We start from the raw sequence: 20,283 nt of genomic DNA, 5'->3' as shown, positions 1-20,283 counted from the left end.
GGAATATCAAACATAAAACCTTTTATGATGTCTATTTTTCTGCCTAGATATTAATGGATCATCAGAATTTGTCAGAACATGTCCTCTGCATGGTTTTGTATTTGATTGAGCTGGGGTTGGAAAATTCTCCAGAGCAAGAATCAGAGGAAGAGGTAAGAAGGCTTTCTGAGGGGGGGGAGAAAGTTTTGTCTAATGAATCAATATTTAACAACAACAAAAAAAAGATGTTTACTAATTTTACCATGTGCTTTAGAATAAAACATTTTTTAAAGCAGGAATCAGCTAAGCAATAAATATTAAAAAACTGTATACTCATATGAAGAGGAATTTAATATCTTGTCTTGTGTTGAAATGGTTTCTGTACCGATAACCTGGCAACACAGATTAATTGCATCCTTACTATTCTGTAAATCAGTACTTGAAATTGATTGGAAGAAAAAAAAAAAAAAGGAATTGAATCTAAAACTCGGTTCAATTTCTAGATTTTCAGATGAAACCATTATCACTGGGCACTTTGATCAGTGATATTTTTCTAATATGACTAAGGATCTGCTGTTTTTTTTGGGCTTGACTTGTGTATAGTTTGTATTAATCTTAGATTATGCAGCTTTGTATTACCCCATGTAGTTTATTTTGTTTTTGTTTCATAGTGTTGATAACATACTATATATATATATATTTATCAGAGCTGTAGTCCTCAGGGTAGGTATCAGTTATTATAATTAAAAGCTAGATGGGCTTCAGTGAGGTACTCACTATTCACATCTCATGAAGAGGTTATGGTTTCTGCAGTACCATTATAAAAGCTACATAAATTATTGTGACACATAAGAGAATGTACACTTTTTTATTATTTTTTAAGGAATCTGCAGGTGGACAAGAACGTTGCCATGACAGTTGGTTTCCAGGTAGTAACTTGGTTTCTAACATGCGTCACTTCATTAATTATGTCCGTGTAAGAGTACCAGAAACTGCTCCAGAAGTGAAGAAAGAACCACCTGCAAGTACCAGTTCAGATGGTTTAGCTTCATCACAAGTAAGTATATAAAAACACTGGTCTCTTTCCTATTGCCTGTTTTTGTTTCTTTTGGAGGGTGGGGGGTGTAGGCTGTATTTCTTTTTATAAACTTCTTAGAATACTATTTTTTTTTCAGTAATCTTTTCTAAGTATACTGATAGCAGAAATAGAAAATGTTTCACGTATCTCCTTCCAAATGATATATTTAATGATTTTTTTTGTCCTCAATCTACCAGTGTTCAAGGCGGAAGAGCCTTCAGAGAGAGGTAGATCTGTGTGCAGTTTGTTCTCCTAAGCAATTTACTAGCAACATGGCTTTAATTGTTCTAACCTTTATGTTCAGTGAAATCTTCTAATTTTCTTGAATTCCTTTTAATTTATATTGAAAGGATTCATGCTTTTTTCATATTTTTTGATTTTAACCTTAGGTAATAAACTTCTAAGGAAAAAGAAGTCCTTACATTTTTAGTACATATTGTCCTTACATTTTTAATACGTATTTTCAAATTAAAACTTTCTATCAAATACAATATGTCATTGTTAGCTTACAGCTTGAGCTTTTTGTTTAGGCCTCATTTTGTCTTGTCAAGTTATCACTAACATTTAATAATATAAAGTAGTTCTAGCTTACTCAAATCTTGGTTAGTTTAACTTTTCATTGCAAGTGCATTTGAAATGAATAATGGCAATAAAAAATACATTTTTTTTTTTTGGCAAAACCAAAATGTTTGTAGCCAGTAGGTAATATAATCTCTCTGTAAAGGCTGCTTTTGTATACAGCACTTCTGATTATTGTACGCTGGAGGTAAAGAAAGGTGTTGTAGTGAAATGCATTAGATACTCCTTTTGCATGTTAATATTAGGAAAAATACTTTAAAACTTGAAGTAGGTATGTTAGAAGCAGTAGATGAAAACAAACAAGGTAGGTTAGGTGAAGTTCAGAATCCCATCTTTATACTGGATCTTTGAAGTATTTGGCATCTTTTGGTTGCCCACACTTCTGAGAAGTGGGTAAGATGTTAACAAGTTTTGAATCTTATGTTCAAAATACTCAGGAAACATCTCCGCTATGACTTCAGTATATGTGAGTCGCTTCAATGTTTCCTTAATTTGGGAATGCAAACAAGGGTAGCATAGAACAGAAACATCTGAATGGGCTCTGCCATTAGTGTAACTGTTCTCATGGGTGTTGGATAGCAAGCTCTGCTTGCAGATGTGGGTGTGTGAGGTTTCTGGGTCTCACTTAATAAGTTCACATAAGGTGGACAGTGCTCCTGGGGATGTGCAGGGTTCATCTGTGTGAGATTGTGTTATGTTGTGCAGCAGTGCTCAGTAGAATTATGCTAAAGAAATGGCTTAAGGATACTCTTTTAGGCATATCTATAATTTTAGTAAGAAACTACTCCTTGGGGAACAGAATTTAAGTTTAACAAGAGTAAAGCCAGTTGTTGTTTTGTTACAGACAATTTTTTTGTCTTTGTCTTTTTATGTAGCTGCATATTTCAGATTTGTATAAAAGTATGACATGGGGTTAATATTCTGATACACAAAATTTCAATATTCTCTGGAAGAGAGAAAACCTTAAAATGTTTCATACATTTTCTCCTAATTTTAAATATTTTCTATAGTTTTATAAATGTACGTTGTTTGTAATTGTATTTTGAAAGTTAAAATTTATATTTTTTTTCCAAGAATTCAGGGACAGCTCAAGTGTTCAGTTTGGTTGCAGAACGTAGAAAAAAATTTCAAGAAATCATCAATCGGAACACCAGTGAGGCAAATCAAGTGGTTCGGCCAAAAGCATCAATGAAATGGTCAGCACCTGGTGCAACTCCACAGCTAACCACAGCCATTCTGGAAGTCAAAGAAAGTATACTGTCCTTGCTGATTAAGTTGCATCACAAACTCTCAGGAAAACAGAACTCTTACTATCCTCCGTGGTTGGATGATGTGGATGTTTTAATCCACCCAGAAATTCCAAGATACTCTCATGGTGATGGAATGACAGCAGTAGAAAGAATTTTATTGAAAGCTGCTGTACAGAGCAGACTGAATAAACGTATAATTGAAGAGATTTGCAGAAAGGTGACACCTCCTGTACCACCAAAAAAGATTAGTTCTGCAGAGAAGAAAACTTTGGATAAAGAAGAAAGGTAACGTTAATAAGAAAATAACGGGGTGTTAGAAGAACAATAGATGTTCTGCATCTATTGATTGATCTGGTGCTCAGTAGTGCTAGATTTATGTGCAGGAGAAGCATAGGAATCAATTAATCACGTAACTTTCCATATAGAAAAGGCTAAGGTTATTTCTTTCCCTCTAGAAAAGATGTGATATTTGAAACTAACTATTGTGTGCATTTATATTTTAAGTTAAATTCTAGGGCTAATGAATGTTGCCAGTTCTTTGTGTCTGAGTGACTATTTTCCTCCCCTCAAAACCATGAAAGAGCTGGGGACCTGTGGAATTTATTAATGGACAATGTGATAACTGAAGTGACTAATCTCATTGCTTATGTAACATAATGATACATATAATAACATCATATATAATCTCATTGCTTATTATAGTCAGGCTGTAATTTTCAATTTTTTTTTTCCTTTTTCCAAGTCCAGTTTTGTATTAATGAAGATCAAGCAGCCTGACCATTCAGTGATCACCCTTTTTGGTTACTTTGACATATAATGACAAATTTGGCATCACTCAGGCAAGGGGTTGTCACTATAGAAACCAAAATACAGAACTAGAAGAGAGCCTGAGCTGCCTGCAGTATTTTTCAATTGCAGTGTCATATCCCCATGGGCCATCATGGAAAATTACAGAGCTGTTCTGAATCTGTCAGAGTTTGTTTATGTCTTCTTATTAAAGGCCTTTATTTACAGTCACTCTGCTTTCAGCTGAGACATATATTGAGAAATTCACAGGGAGAAATAAATAAAAACAGGTTTAATAAATGCCCTGATATGATCCTCAGAAATAATGAATCTTAAGTTTGTTGTAAATAGAAGTTATTTTGAGAAATGGTGGCAGTAAAATGTGACAGATAAAGGGACAGAGGTACTCAGATTTTTAAGGTGCCTTTAGGAAAACAAGTTCAAAGCTTTGATGTATGAACAGGGCACTTCAGGGTAACAAGTTGCATTACGTTAGCTGCTTTGAGCATGTGCAAGTCTGTTTCTGTGCCAGGACAGTGGTAATTAGGCAGTACCAGGGACTAAAGAGGACTCAGATGCCAAGTGATTGTTCTTGAATTCCTTGTCAGTAACTCTAGTTATCTCTAACTAGGAGGAAAAAAAAATGTTATTAATGCTGATGAATAGGATTTGTAGCTCTGATAGAGCTTCCCTCTGTGAAGTCCCCATCCATGGGACATGTAGGTTTCCACGAGCTCCATGTGGTGAGCAGCTGTAGTGCGAGTTTGATTTTTTTTTTTCTTTTTTCCCCACTTGAATTTTCCCATTTCCTCTATCTGTAACCTCTTGTCAACTGGTACTTTAGGAAGAGGCAACTTGGGTAAATATGCATACTGTAATGGGTAGATAGTGACACGTGTAAAAATATATCAAAACCAGACACTGATGAGCACAGGAATAAAGAGATTATGCAGAGATTATGTAGGATGTAAATGGTACATCCTACAGGGGATTTTAAAAACAAGGTGAAATGTTGCTATAAAAATAATAGGATACCTAAGTAAAACCTTGAAGGATTGGTTTAGGATATGAAGATGAATGAAAACAAGAAGAGAACAGAAATTAGTTTAATGGTCTTCTTATCTGAGACAGCAAGTATTAAAAGCCATGCCCTACTCAGGAAAAACAAACGAAAGGGGGAAAAATGATGAGATATTACTATGTATTGTTAATTTGTAACACTGCAAAGGAATAGTACAAATAGTACAAGTAAAAACTTATATGGTACCATACAGATTCAGTGGAGATAGAACTGGGAGCTGGACATCCCTTTGCAGGTTTGGATCAAGATCTTTGTGATATTGGCTTTAGAGTGAATATATGGTGAGTTGTACCATTGTGGAGAAGGGTAATTTTTCAGATGGCAGTGCGATGAAAAATAGCGGGCACACTTAAGTAGTGTCTGATAAATAACTCGCTGTTTTTACTGAACTAACAAAAGATGTGCTGTTCTGTAGTTAATGTTTGGAGCAATAAGGGAATTACAGAATAGCTGGTCATATAGCCTTGGTCACTAATACAGTTTAAGGACAGATGAGAATGCGTCTTAACTAATGCCTTCCATTTGTAAATCTAGAGCTGTGTTAAACAATGAGGAAAATATCAGTGAAGTCAGCTTGGCTCCAGAAAGATAAGGGCTTTCAAAGTGGAGGCTATCTCAAACTTAAGTCAAGGTATAAAAACTGCTGGTTGGCAGTGTCTTGGGTGGAAGTCGGGGAGAGGACGCCAGTATGAGGAGCCTTAGCTGGAAAAGAAGTTACTCATAATTTCATTTCATTTCAAACTCCATTGTTTCCCTTGGCATTAGGCTTGATATCAAGAGTGAGTGAGGTAGGCTTTATTATTATTATCTACTTGTAGAAGTTGGTTAATTTGTTTGTGAGTACTTGTTTTTGTGCAACACTTGGCATTTCATTCTGTTATTCTTCCTTTGTGTAGCAGAAAGGTAACTTTCAAGAATAAGGTCCTAGGTGGTGCTGGTGTTTTGGTTTGTTTTTAATGATACCAAGCCTTAATCTGTTAAGGATCCTTTGGAGGTATTTTAGGACAGGATTTTATTATTTCCTTCCGGACTTCAGACCTTTTGCTGGTTTGCTTTTATTTCTTTAAGTCTACTTTTAGGATAATAGATTTTTTTTTTTATTCTCGAAAATGAATCCCTTATTTAGAGAAAACTAGAATTTTTGAATGAGATTGTTTAATGTGGTAAGTGTAATCAACCTGATGGTATAAATTATTTTCTTCCATTTTACACTTCCCCCCGCCTTATTTTTCCACATCCTTCCACTGTCCTTTTTTTTTTTTTTTTTTTTTTTTTTTTTCAGGCGACAGAAGGCCAGAGAAAGGCAACAGAAATTGTTGGCTGAATTTGCTTCAAGGCAGAAAAGCTTCATGGAAACTGCCATGGATGTTGGTAAGTTTTTGTGTTGCTGGTTACTGTAAATTTTTTTCATGCCAGTATTGCTGGTTTTACTCACAGTTAAAAACAAACAAAAAGACACACGCACTCTACCGCTGAACTAAAGAATTATGCAGCTTAGTCATGTTTTCTAGAGCAGATAATACTGAACATGTAATTGCTAAGGAAGGAGCTAAATGGTCTTGAAAGTACTTAAGAACAGCACATTATCTGAAGGAAATAAAATTATTTTCTTATTACACAGTAGATGTTGTGATTACATTTTGTGTTGTGTTTTTAAGTATTTACTTTTTAATTTAAAACTTTCCAAAGTTAGTCTCTCTTCAACATTGCATTTAAGATTTCACCACAGAGTGTCAAATTTTAATATGGCAAAGGTTTTGCGTTTTTAGTTAATGTACAGAATTGAGGCAAGCATAATTTTCAGATGATCTTAGTTGCTCTGAGTGGTGATACTGAAGTCTGGGTAATTTACAGGCTATATAGCAGAATCAGTTGTTTTTCCTGAGAATATGTTCTTTACAGGTTTCTATACAGAAAAATATGAATCTTGATTAGCTTACTTGTGTTTAACTGAGGAGTGAAAAATACTTTTGTGTGGATTAATTAATTGAAAACTAACACTTTTGAAAGATATGAAAAAGCAGGAATGCTTTCTTTTTTCCTCAGCTTTCCTCCTCTGTAATATGGACATGTTCTATTGGGAAAACATGAGAACACATTTAACTGGTTTCTAGAGATAGCACTTTGAAAAATTTCATAATAGCTTTCTCCTGACTGCATAGACTGTCCATTTTTTGCTCCCTGTTATCTTCTATATATGTTCTGTGACAACTGCTTTGCTGGATGTAATTAAGTGAAAATTAAAAATAGTTGTGTCAATCAATTGGAATGGAACAGAATCCACTATTCTGTCTCTAGCTGTTTGCAGGACAAATGTATGAAGTAGAAAAACAAACCAAGTAACATCATACTAAGAACAGTAGATAGAGCTCTTGAAATACTCGAGAATGGCTAGTGAGTGAAAATGGTGTTAAGTAGTCACACAGAGACAACTCCATAGGCCTTGTAGCCTCCTAGTGTACCTGCTTCTACGTTTTTGTTTTGAGTGTTTATCTCAGTGTGAAGCTATTGTTTGTCTATCATAATGTGGAACGTCATGCAAGACATTTTGGAAACGTTGCCGCCTTTCAGGCTGAACTTGTGCAGAACAAAAATAAATCCCTCTGCTTCAAGTTAATGGTGGCCTGTAACAAATTGCAGTGATATTTGTAATGATGTGTATCTAAGTTTTATAAACATGAAATATTTTGATTCGTTCCAGGCAAGCTACAAAGCTGTTCAATCAAATATAAGTTAATGAAAAAAAAAAAGTAAATTGGTTAATTTGTGTATTATAAATACTAAAATATTTTGATTTCTGTTTATAGTTTTTGCTGTATCTGAAGTGCCCGATGTGATTACTTTTTTGGGGCACGCCTTTTGATGAACACGCAGTACCATCTTTTTGTTTCTTTCCTATCACAGTTGCAGCAGGACATCATTTTGTCCTTCAGGCAAATGCTCCTTAGCTAGTTTTTAAAAGAGAGTGAACAGTTCTAATGCAAGGTGACATACATTTCCTAACTCTCAATCTTCTGAACCCAGATAGAAAAATAAATTAAGTACTGATCTCCTGAGAATATATATGCTGGGTCAGGACAGAGGCTATTAGCATACTAATGGTTGCTTTGATGCTAGAGGGCCACTCTGAAACACAACGTGTACAGCAGGAAGTACATTGACTACAGTCGGAGGTTGTAAGCTATATTTATCATGTTTAGACACCTTTACATAGCCCTTTGTGTTTTGAGGTTTTGCTGAGTAGGGGAAAGAAGGGGAGTGAATCATAGCCTTAAACTAGGGAGAGTACAAAATAGAAAAGAAAATAAAAGGCAGCAATACATCATGTAATGGAGATTTTAGCAGACTGATCCATATTAGATAGGAGGTGGCAAATGCTGGGATTTTGTAAATTGGGGTCTTTTGCTCCTATTAGTACAAATCTAAGCCAAGAACTAAATAATAAACTTCTTTTAAAACCCATGGGTTTTAAAACCCAGTAAAGTGTTTGGCACTACTCTAGATTTCTGTCTCAGTTTAAATATTTTCATCCTGTAGTGATTTGGACTTTGTTGTTCTTAATGAGGTTCATATTTATCCAGATTTCTGAGTGAATTCCCAGGGGCAAAGAAAACTTCCAGAACATGCTTAAGGCTGTGGGGTTTGCTCTGACAGCAGACAAACCTCAGAAAATAAACTTGGTGAACTGATACCAGTATGCCATGTTGTTATTGTGTGTTTCCAAGTCACTCGTTCAGAGGCATTGATGTCATTAGGGTAAGTCTGGGTGAAACCAATTAGGTAAACTCCAATGCCCCCAAAGATTTAAAACTGTGAGCATCTTTGGTTGTTTCCCAAGGAGCGATTAACATAAAATACAGTTGCTGTCTTATATGACTGCTGGCAGGCAGGTAAAGCCAGGCTTTGGCCTAGCAGCTAGAAGCACATCGGTCCTCCTTGCTCCTGTTGCCGGTACCTACTTTCTGAATCTCCAGAGACATGTTGAGATACCTTGTTTTGTGTGACAACAGTGTTTTTGCAGAAGAGAACTGCAGACTCCTGCAAAACGTGCTTGAAAAGTTGAAGGTTAATATGTCCCCATAACCTGTATCATTTAAAAACAGCTGACAGAGGATTCCTTTTGTTCTCAATAATGCAATGTTCTAGGATGTAACACAAGTGGCTATTTTCATTGAAATACCTTCTTAGCCTTCTTGTTGTTGGCATGTAGAGGTAGGTCTTGTAGCTAGTGAGCCAGGGTCTGCTGCTTCCACAGGAGCTCCACGGAGACAGAACTTTGGAAGGCAAGATGAGCAGGACTAGAATGGCAAGATTGAGAAGATCACTCCATGTGGAGTTTTCTTCATTTCCACCCCCCACACACACACTGCCACTGATCTATTTTCACCTCAGGAGTTATGCTGTCGGAAGGAAGCTAAAAACTAGTTTAAGCCAGTAATCATGGTTTGTAGTAGTCCACTCAAAAAGAACTGTCTTTTTTTTTTTTTCTTCTTTTTAGTCCATAATTTCTTGGAGGTTTTAACTCCTTTCTTATTTCTCTTACCCATGCATTTTGTGTAGGTTGACTTTTTTTTTTCCATCTCTGGAGGAAATCATTTATTAGGAAGTCCTCCTTGGTGCTAGAAATCTAGCTCCTATGAAATTTTATTGTTCCCTAAAGTCACCTAGCACTAGATGTAGCTGTATCTACATCTAGTATCTATTTGTTCATTGAATTCTGAAATTAGCTTGTTTTTGATTTGTCTGCACATTGGAAATAGTGTCTGATCTATATACTTCTAAATTGATTGAAAGTACCTTTTAAATACTAAGATCCTTCTTTGCTTAGATTTAGAATATGGAATTCATGATGAATGAATGATACTTTATCAGTAGAATGTTAGCTGATACTAAGGACTTCTGCTGAATTGTTCAAAATGAGATTGCCGCACTCTATTCTCTTCCTATGCTTACTAAAAATAGTGAATGATTGCATATTTTGTTTCACTGACATAATTTTAGAAAACTATAAAGACAGGAGCTCTGTGGTCGTGTCATGTGTTTCTGATGTACAGGTATATGTACATCATATGTACGGTAATATGCATTACACAATTATGAGGTGATGTTAAATATGAAAAACAGCTTTAATGTAACAGGAGGAAGTAAACAATTGCCGCTAGGTTTTCTGCTTGCTTGGACTTGTGCAATAAAAAAATGCTTGCAGTTGATGCATTTTGCTTTTTATGTTCATTGTTCATCTGACTGCCACTAGATGGTGATAGATGTGTGCAGTATTAACAGCTGTAAGTCAAGGAAGATCATAGTTCATTTTCATATGACCCTCAATAACAGACTGAGAAATCAATACTGACTAAAACAGCGTAATTTTGGTTCTGCCTTGTGAGTGAGAACATTGCATGGATTCTTTCATAGCAAAGAATGACGCTGCCTTGAATCCAGCTCGTCTCTCCTCATAGCAGCAGGCTTTTCTAAGCTTGCTGTGGGTTTATGGAAAAGAGCATTCCTAAAAGCATTTCTGCATGAGGACTCTTGATACGCTTCAGGTTTTTGGGTTCTTTATCCAGCACCTTGGCCTACTTAAGGAGATAAAGGGCATATCTGAAGGTCAGGAGGTGGTGTTCTTCTTTTGATAACTCATCTTCTAGGAAAGAACAGAAGTAAAGTACCCTTATATTCTAGAGCAGGAGTTTGAGCGTATGTGTTCCTGAGCACTTAGGAGAGGATCATGTAGTCTTGTGGTTCTTCCAAAACAAAAAAGAGTTCTTAGCTTTATTTCTAGATTTATTTATTTTTTTTTTCAGCAGAGAGCATCTCAAGTGGATTTTGGCACAGTCTATTCCTGCACAGACTGCAGAAATGATTCTATATGCTGTACTTTTCTGTGCATGAAATTTCTCTTGAATTTAGCTTAAGAAATCAGTAGTGTGTGAAAACTGTTAGTAAAGAATTTTCATTTTAACTTCAGATAAAATCTAGCTTCACTTAGCATTGATTGTAACGTAACAGCCCTGTAAAATCTGCTGTAGCTGATCCTGTTTTGAGTGGGGTGGTTGGACTAGGTGATCTCTAGAGGTTCCTGCCAACCTCAGCCATTCTGTGATATTGAACCAGATGAAGAAATAACTTCAAATACGTTATCTTTTGATTAACATCCTCCCCTCACCCTGCCTCCAAAAATACTACTGCTACTTGTCATGTGAACAAAGTTGCATTAGTTGTAATTGTTTCAGCACTTTGATGTTTAGCTTTTAGCACTTCTGTCTGTGTACCTAGGAAATAATAATGTGGATGACTGGAAAAACAGATCTCAGATACTACTTTTTCATAGTTAATCTTAAATTACACACTACATTTTATATAGAATAGCAGAAGGTTGCTTTGTTAATACACCCCAAATTTTTAAAGACTGTCCAAGTTTCATGTAAAAAAAAAAATAATAAATTGTATGTTTCCTTAAAGTACATTTATGTTACAAAATGACTGCTTACATACAGCATGCTGGTTGATAAGACAGATTACTAGTAGTATTTTTTTTTTTTTTAACTCTGTGGAAGGCTGTATGTGTGATATAGAAGAACCAAGGTGGAAAAGTGTCAAGTTTATATATATAAAATACATATATTAAAACAGGTACTTCCAGGTTAACATAAATGTTGAAACATGTACTGTTGATTCTTATACAGCTTACAGGGTATGGCCTGAAGGCATCTCAGTCTTTAAGGTGGTTTGTCTAAAAGGAGCTCACTTGACATACTCCCAATTTGGCAGTTAGACCTGATGACCAGATCTGCATGTTAGGGTTGATACTACTGCTTAATTCATTAATCTTGTCTCATCATCTTTAAAATAATTTTCTATTTCTTCAGACTTACTCAGGCAATAATTAGAAGGAAAATGTTGGTTATCAGCATCTGGTTTTAGTAGAGATTCATATTCATTACCCTTCATCCCTACATATTCTGAGTTTTCAGTATAGTATCTAATGAAATAGAAGTTACTTCTTATCTTCACTCATGTTTTAAAAAGATGAAGTTTACTACAGAACACAAACTAAACATTTAATTCCACCAGAAATAGTTTTGAACATGGGAAAACATGTACTTCCTTGTATAGATGTCTTTCTTGAGGCAGTAAGGTTAGTTTCAAGTAACCTTCAATTTTTTGGTTTTAGATTAACTATAGAGAAATGATTTTGACGTGTTCTTCACTACATCAGTGCGACTGAATTTCTTGCCCTTTGTATAATGCTGTTTTTCTTACCCTTTTTTAGAATCGCCAGATGCTGATATTGCCATGGAGATAGCTACATCGGAACAGCATGTTTCTGAGGCAATATATGATTGTGTAATTTGTGGGCAAAGTGGTCCTTCTACAGAAGACAGACCTACAGGGCTAGTTGTACTATTACAAGCATCTTCAGGTATGAATGTGACTTGTTAGATAAGCAGTGTTTCTACAGCTTTCATTATGCATGCATAAATATTGTTGAGTTTCATGGAGCATGGAAAGAGAATGGAAGGCCTCTTTCAATGTATGGATGGTCTGCTCTGAGGCTATCTGTAGATCTAAGGATACTGGGAAATTTTAAATGTTTGGGAGAAGAGTGAACGGTTTAATTCCCCGCTATTGCAGTTTATTTTGTAAAAGTAGCACACATGCAGACTTGAAGGAAAATGGACATTAGAAAAAAAAAATAAAAGAGAAAATAAAATAGCTGTGTGTATACAATTCCAGTACAAAAACACTCTTTTCAGAATTTAGTTTCTTTAGTAATTTTTTTACTGTTTAATATCAACACAACATATTGTAGTTACAAACCAGAATTTGCTGCTCGTTTTCTTAACTCTTCAGCATATTGTTTTTCTTTCTTGCTTCTTTTCTGTATACAGTGTTGGGACAATGCCGCAATAGCACTGAGCCAAAGAAACTGCCAACTACTGAGGAGGAGCAGATATACTCCAAGGATACCTGTGCAGCACTGCATGATGTGAGGTTTACAACTTTACAGCGATATTTTAAAGATGTAAGTATTTCACTTGAACAGTACTACCATTTATGAAGTGAGGTGTGTGAAAAGGTAAAGGAAATGACAAAGAGTCTTCCTCCTAGTTTCATTTCTACTTTTAGCAGCAATTCATTGTATTGCAGTAGTTACGAAGTGTTTACATTTGATAGGGTCCTTATTTTTAAATAGTGTCTAGCTTTCCCCTGGTTACATTTTTAGCACAGGCAAATAGTATATCTACAGAATGTATATTTGTTAAATATCTATGCAGATCTTGTCTAAAAGCTGGTATTTCACAAATCAGCATGACCACACAATTGAGATGTGCTTTTGCTGTCTTCAGTATTACTTTCAAAACACCAGCTTTCTTGTAGCCATTCTGTGGACCCAGTCTTACCAAGAACTGCTCACTACAAGTGACCAAGAATTACTCTTGGTTAAAAGTATTTCAGTGGCAGAGAGGAAGTAGAAAGAGTAGTTTTGACCTGTAATTGTTTTCTGAACAACCACAGAGAAAGTGAAGATGAATGGATGGGAATGAGGGGCCAGCAGAAGACTTCATCCTTTTCTGCTATATCCTGAACTCTGTACAAAATGACTGAAGTTCACATTTACTTCCATTGATACATTATTGTCTGTTTTGCAGTTCTGTTAGCTGTTCCAAGCAGAGTTTTGTGTTGCTTCATATAACTAAAAGCAATACATTACAGCTTTTCATATTTAATTTTGAGAGCCAATTCTTCTTGCTTAACAGGACTCACTCACTGTTAGACCCTTATGGAAATGCTGTCTGATATTTTCCCTGCTACGATATAAAACAGTTGTGTAAGATGATACAAATCTCTTCCCAGAAATTATTCTGGGGGAGGAGGAAATGTGTCCCATGACCCTAGATTCGTGTCTATAGATTAGTCTCAGGTGAAATACTAGCTCTTAGGCAGATTTAACCAAATAACCAGCATTTAGAAGCTTACATATTGGCTTTAAAGAGGAGAAGGGAAAAAAAATTTTAGTCGGATATGATTGCTAGCTTTCTCAGTCTGTGATCCACAGATAGTTGAAACTTGCCAAGTTTTTCTTTTTGGCATTGATGACATTAGACACTGTTTCTATGAAGCTGTCCTCAGTTAACCTAGGATTTTCTTTTTTAATATGGATATTTGCCTAAAAATAAAGTAGCATACTTTATTTGTGGGGTATTTGTATAATATCTCAGTTTCTCATGCTGAGAAAGTGTCAAGTTTGTGTGTTGGTAACGTATACCCATGTTTGTTTATTGTTCCCCATTGTTAATGCACGTTACTTGCTACTGAATAGATTAAAAGTACTGACGTAATACTGTAGCTTTATTTTTACATTTGCATCCTGTAAATGGAAGACATTCCAAGTAAACTGTGAACTCAAAAGCCTGATCTCACTGAAGTGTATTTTTTCCATTTCTATATGGTAACACTACCAACAGACTAGTCTAAAATATACTAGAATGCAATGAAAAAGCATCCTGCTTTTAAGACTTCCAGTTCTGATTCAACCATTAGTTGAATTAGCTATTTCTGATTTCAAGTTTCCAGGTCAATACTGTGCTAAAAAAAAATAATAATCTCTGCTTGAAAGAAGCTAATCCTTAAATTTCTTTTGGCATAAAAATGGAAACATCTGTTCATGTCTTGAGTGGCTTGTTCAGCTGAGCTAAGCCATAAGTTCTTTTGTTTATCTACTGTGTCCTTCCTCTAACAACAGATTTCAGGAGGCATGAGAATAATATCACTCAGAAGTGAAAATTTTAAGTTGGAAACAGAAGGAGTTAATTGTTATTTCTTGATCGTGTGTGTGTGTGTGGAATATCAAAAAGTAATGTGCTATATACAGTCTGGACAAACCAGGCCAATTTTTTTCCATAACAGTTACTTTTGCATGTTCTTAACTGAAATATGACATTTCCTGCCAGTTAGGTAATATTTTTCCCCTCTGAAGGAATAATCACTTAAATAGATCATTTTTCATCTGGATAAATTATTTCCATAATATATGTCTTTTAGATAGAATGCAAATAACAACAATTTTTCTAATCTTAAAATGAGTTTTGGTAAATACCTTGTAACCTAACCCTTATATATATATATTTATATCTTTGTTTTTCTTACTTGTTCTGGATTTTTGATTGTTTTTTAGAGTTCCTGCCTTCAAGCAGTGTCAATAGGCTGGGAAGGAGGTGTTTATGTACAAACCTGTGGTCACACTTTGCACATAGATTGTCATAAATCTTACATGGAATCTTTACGGGTAAGTAAAACTAAGATCATCATTTTACTTGGATTGTAACTGTTCTCAATAGAATCCATTGGATTTACACTGTTCAATTCAGGGAATTGAACAGTGTAAATCCAAAGATTTACACTGTAAATCTTTGGGGAAAGAAAGATTGGATACTTAAGTTTTGCATCAGTGAATAAGATATTTTTATGATGTTTCTGAAATGTAGATATTAGATCTTACTGCACTGTGACATTATCAGCAGAAATGTTTCATTTTCATTTATTCTGATATATCAGGGGAAAAAAAAAATCATTTTTTTCCCCTGTCATACATAGTCAGGTAATGAATTTCTTACTTTTTTTTTTTTTTTTCCTATTTCATAGATTCCTATTTTGATATTTAATTTGCGTTAGAAGTTACTGAGGAATGTATTTTACAAGCATAAATTTGGTTAATTTCAAACATGAGTTTTCATATTAGGAAAGTTAGGTTTTTATTTCCAGTTAGGTAAGATATGTTACTTACATACAAACAGTTTAAATAAATGAATTGAAATGGCTTCACTCCTGTGAATTATGCTTTTTGCATTCCCCTCACCCTTTTTTTCTTCTCCTTAGAAAATACTATAATTTGATACTATTGATATATCATAATTTGATATTATTATTACTTCCATGTATATTGTTTTAAAATAGTTTTAGTTAAACCTCAGAAGTTATTGACTGGAACAGACATTCATGTTTTTGCATGGTCTGAGAAAACTGATTTGTCTATACATTGATGCTGCTGGCCTCCTACACCTCCCCAACCTCTTTTTGCAGCCCCATTATGGATCTTCTCAGTGACACTGTAGAATGTTATCATAAGCTCAGCAGTGGTAGGAAGTAATGAGCTTAAGTGATTGTTATTTTCTGTAGCATTTAGTCTTTACACTAAATGATAACTTTTTGTTTGATATGAAATTACTTTCTCATTGAACTTTAATTCATGTGGTAATACTTCAGTTTTATTTTTTAATAACTTTGTTTCTTTTCTGAGAAAAATTATGAACAATATTCTGTAGTTGTAGTATTAGCATTATTCACACTACGAAACTTTCCCTTTGAGGAACTGGAAGTTGGGCCACCTTTATTGGATTCAATTATGAATTGTTCTTTTTCTATTTAAATGTGAAGATACCTTCGGGGTTCATTATGTCATCAAAATAACTAAGTAAAATCTAGGCTTTCACTGTAGAAACTCACTTTACAGAATGCTAGAAAAACAACATTTTGCTTCATATAGATACTGAATTCCCTTTCCTGTTGGCTTCTCACTTAAACAGCAAATAAATTATTATTCTGTCTCATTCTATTCTTAAAGATTTCTAGATTATAATAATTTTTTAAAATTATTTATTAGTGTACAATAATTTTGACAATCTCTATCATTCCTAGTACCAAAATAATTTATACAGACTTGTGTTCATCTGGATTAAACATTGATTTTTATTTAAACATTTATGTAGCACAATCAGAGATCAACATCCAGAAGAGTATGTATAACTTTATCAGGACTCTTGGGGCTATTCACAACACTGAAACAAGGTCATTTGCCAGTAACAGGAGTACTCTGAAGGTGGGCCCACTTCCCAAACAGATACTTCCATGTCCATTTTCAGATCCTTTGTGATAAAGAAGAAGTAATAAGTTTTTTGTTTTGTTTTGTTTTTTTTGTTTTGTTTTTTTTTTGTCATGCTGCCCTCCAGTGGCTACTCGATTAAGTTTCTTGGCCTGTACTTTTGAGAAGTATTGTTGAGTATTTTTAATGACTGAAAATAAAACTACCTTTTGACAAATGAGAAGTTGCTAGTAGGGGAATCTCAAACAATGGGAATTGATAAAGACAGCACATGTGAAATGTTCATAATACCACACTGAAGTGTTTTGTAGTTTGCTATGGTGATATTGTAGAGCATGAAGAGTACTTAAAATTAGAAATTTTGAGTAGTTGAATTTGAGGGTTGTAATAGTCTGTAGTGAAAAAGCTCTAGCTACTAACATGAGTGAGAACTATTTTTTCTTTACAGTTTTTAGTTTTAGACTTTTTAGTTTAGAAATCAATACACCAAAAACCAAAACACCGAAGTCTAACCTTTGGCAAATTTCAGCTACATTTTCTTTGTTTTCTTCTAGAATGACCAGGTCCTCCAGGGTTTTTCAGTCGACAAAGGAGAATTTACCTGTCCCCTCTGTAGGCAATTTGCTAACAGTGTTCTTCCTTGTTATCCTGGAAACAACATGGAAAGAAGCCTTTGGCAAAGTCATAGTAACAAGAGTATGCAAGATCTTGTACAGGAGGTGGAAGATCTTCAAGAACAGCTGGGAACTTTCCCAGTAAGCATCAGTGTAAGGCAGAAAGATCCTTGTTAATTTGCCTCTACCTTTCAGTTTTTACATTATGTTGCATTTGTGACCTCTTAGAAACTCGACAGCATGGGAAACTTCATTTCCTTTTGATAAGGAAGATAACATTTTATTGTTTAATCAAAATATTTTTAAATGTTTACAGCTTTTATTGGAGTGCCTGTTAAAGATAAGCCATAAAAAAGCTATGAAAAATTGTGATTCATACAATTTTTTGGAGTACATTTTCACTTCTTTCCATAGTAATTTACATAGAATTGAGTCATGTAATATTAAATTCATGTATCATTTCTTCACAATGTGAAAACACCAATATCCTTCTAACTGGAAGCTATTTAAAGAATATTTATTAGGAACACTTGGATATGGATTGTTTGTTGTACTTGGCATGCAGCGTAGTGGATGCTCCCGTATTGCAAAGTTTTGTAAGGTCTTTCTGAGTCATGGAATTAACTTCGTTAATATTGTTAGCCTTTCTGTCTTGATAGCGATGTTATTTTCATGTACTTGTGCAATGCAGATACATTCTAAAATAATGCAAGTTCAAGAATCTCACTGCTTGCACTATTTTGAACAAATCAGAATAACAAAACATTCTGTGAGACAGAATATTAACATTTAATGCATATTTTTCATAATTGCAAATCTGTTTTTATAAATATGGAAGCAGCACACTTTGTGATCAGCTACTACATTTCTTCACGTAGAATTAAGCAATCTTTTGTCTTTGTTCATAGTCTGAAACCAATCTCAGTAAAGAAATGGAATCCGTAATGAAAGATATAAAAAGTACCACACAGAAGAAGTACACAGATTACAGCAAGAGTCCTGGATCACCTGACAATGATTTTCTGTTTATGTATTCTGTAGCCAGGTGAGAATTTTTCTTATATTGTATGATTTTGGTTATCACTAATGGTATTACCACATAAGTTTTCCTTTTTAAATATTTATAATTAAAATTGTGTCACATCCTCTCTAAAAAGTGCTTTCTGAGCACTTAGTATATCAAGGTTGTATTTTCTGATTTTTATATGCAGGCATATGTAAGATGGAATGACGTGCCTCTCAGTTCATTTTTAGTTTATGCAGCAGTGGAGCAAAACCTGGAGAACATCTTGTGTGCTGCTTATCTAGTTCTATTCTTTATCCTGTGTTTTGCTTTCCATATATCAAAATTTTATGTTGAATTTATTTTCTACCTTCCTTTCCCAAACCGTTAAATCTTTTCTGCCATTATGTAGCAGAATTAGTTTATTTCTATATTGTTATTTTTTAAAACCACAGAGTGTTTTTAATCTCTCCATTATATGTTAGTTTTGCTTACTTAATTGGGGGTCATGGAAGGAGCCTTTCCTGTATCAGCAGCTGGGGATCTCTTTTCATATAACTTTTTTTTGAATTGTTAAAAGTACTAGTATTTTTTCTGTGATATGTGATTCCAGATGATTGCTGTCAGTGTCAGAGGAAGCATAGCCAAGAAAAGAAAATAGTCCCTCCTTCTGTCTCTGTAGCATTAATTTTAAGATGCTCTGAAACATAAAACGGTTTGGATTTACTATAATATACTATCATACGAGGTTTTCCCGTAAGAAGATGCTGAAATACTCATTAAGCAACTAATTTTTGAAACCCTTAATAAGTAAGCTCTGCAGGGAAGGTGGTGACTGCAGAGAAAGTACAAGCATGGAAGTGATATAGTCCAGTAACATTTTTTACGGTTTTTCCATAAACTCTGCTGAGTGTCTTTACTATGTAAGTGGTGGAAATGTTCAAGCCTAGGCTCGGCAGGGCTTTGGATAATCAAATCTGAGGCTCAGCTTTTGACAGAAGGTTGGACCATATGATCTCCAGAGTTCCCTTCCAATTTAGATTATTGTATCATTCCGTTAGCAGAACCTTTATCTGTATTCTGTAAGAGTATCTTAACAGAACCTTGATTAAGAAGAGCAATTGAATTATATACATAGCAAGAGAGAAGATTATTCTGTATTTATTTCAGTGATATATTGTATACAAGAGCAAATAATGTTGAGATTTAGGGCAATTCGGTACTTGGTCAATACAATTACTATTCTTCATAAAATACAAAGGACTCAAAATTTCTTGTATAAAACTATGATCACTTGCAACAGTAACTTTACAAGCCATTTAAGGTATAAAAATTCTGTTTCTTGAGTGTAATGATACATATGTCAACTAAGCCTATTTTAAATATAGATCTATTTTATGATTTTTGTATGAACATCATAGACCCAAGATATTTTGTTTTTCTTCCAAGAGTTAAAAACACATTAAACCAGAACGGCATTTCATTGCTTCTTGCGGTGCTGGGGTCAATTTATCATTTGCCACAAGGATTAAGATGTTTCCTGTACTCAATGTGAAATATTGTTAGATCAGACTACTGTCAGCTGTTTACCATTTATCCTTGTATGAAGGATTTCAGGTGTTGGATGCACCCTTCCATACTGTTACTGTAACTCATAAGATCACTTATGAGTATGCCTGGCAAGTCCTCTACAAAATGGTTAACTTCTCTTGTCTTTTAATTCTGCAATACCAATTTGCAGACTTCAAGTACTTGATGGTTACATAAGAACTAAAGAAATTGATTTTTTTTTAAAACCTCTGAAGACACGTCAATAAAACCTTACAGTTTGCATGTAATGGAAATAAATTTAAGTGAGCTGGTTAAAAAAAAAATAGTAATTTTCTTTGTATAATTTTTGTTTGTTTCATTTAAGTTTAAGTATCCAAACAATGGACTATCCACAATGGTACTTTCAAATCACAGAGTGAATTAACTTAATTTCTTGAAACTCTTCCTGTTATTCAGTCTTTCTTCCTTATTTCCATCC

The 20,283-nt window shown here is 34.5% G+C and overlaps 1 protein-coding gene across 9 annotated transcripts in view; it reads left to right on the top strand.

The window, feature by feature from the left end:
• Positions 1 to 20,283, top strand: part of UBR3 (ubiquitin protein ligase E3 component n-recognin 3) — a 103,029-nt gene that overhangs the window by 44,365 nt on the left and 38,381 nt on the right. For 6 of the 9 annotated variants that reach the window (XM_084523319.1, XM_084523325.1, XM_084523326.1 and 3 more), the window contains 10 exons: positions 48 to 152; positions 863 to 1,036; positions 1,255 to 1,284; positions 2,711 to 3,171; positions 6,036 to 6,124; positions 12,027 to 12,176; positions 12,646 to 12,779; positions 14,934 to 15,044; positions 17,192 to 17,404; positions 18,160 to 18,296. In XM_084523319.1, the coding sequence (XP_084379445.1) occupies positions 48 to 152; positions 863 to 1,036; positions 1,255 to 1,284; positions 2,711 to 3,171; positions 6,036 to 6,124; positions 12,027 to 12,176; positions 12,646 to 12,779; positions 14,934 to 15,044; positions 17,192 to 17,404; positions 18,160 to 18,296 (1,604 nt within the window). The remainder of the gene's footprint in view (positions 1 to 47; positions 153 to 862; positions 1,037 to 1,254; positions 1,285 to 2,710; positions 3,172 to 6,035; positions 6,125 to 12,026; positions 12,177 to 12,645; positions 12,780 to 14,933; positions 15,045 to 17,191; positions 17,405 to 18,159; positions 18,297 to 20,283) is intronic. The other 3 variants (XM_084523320.1, XM_084523322.1, XM_084523321.1) reach the window with 3 other exon arrangements.

The sequence above is a fragment of the Aythya ferina genome, assembly GCF_964211825.1.
Source record: "Aythya ferina genome assembly, chromosome: 6".
Lineage (NCBI taxonomy): Eukaryota > Metazoa > Chordata > Aves > Anseriformes > Anatidae > Aythya > Aythya ferina.
This window is presented reverse-complemented; position numbering and strand designations above follow the sequence as displayed.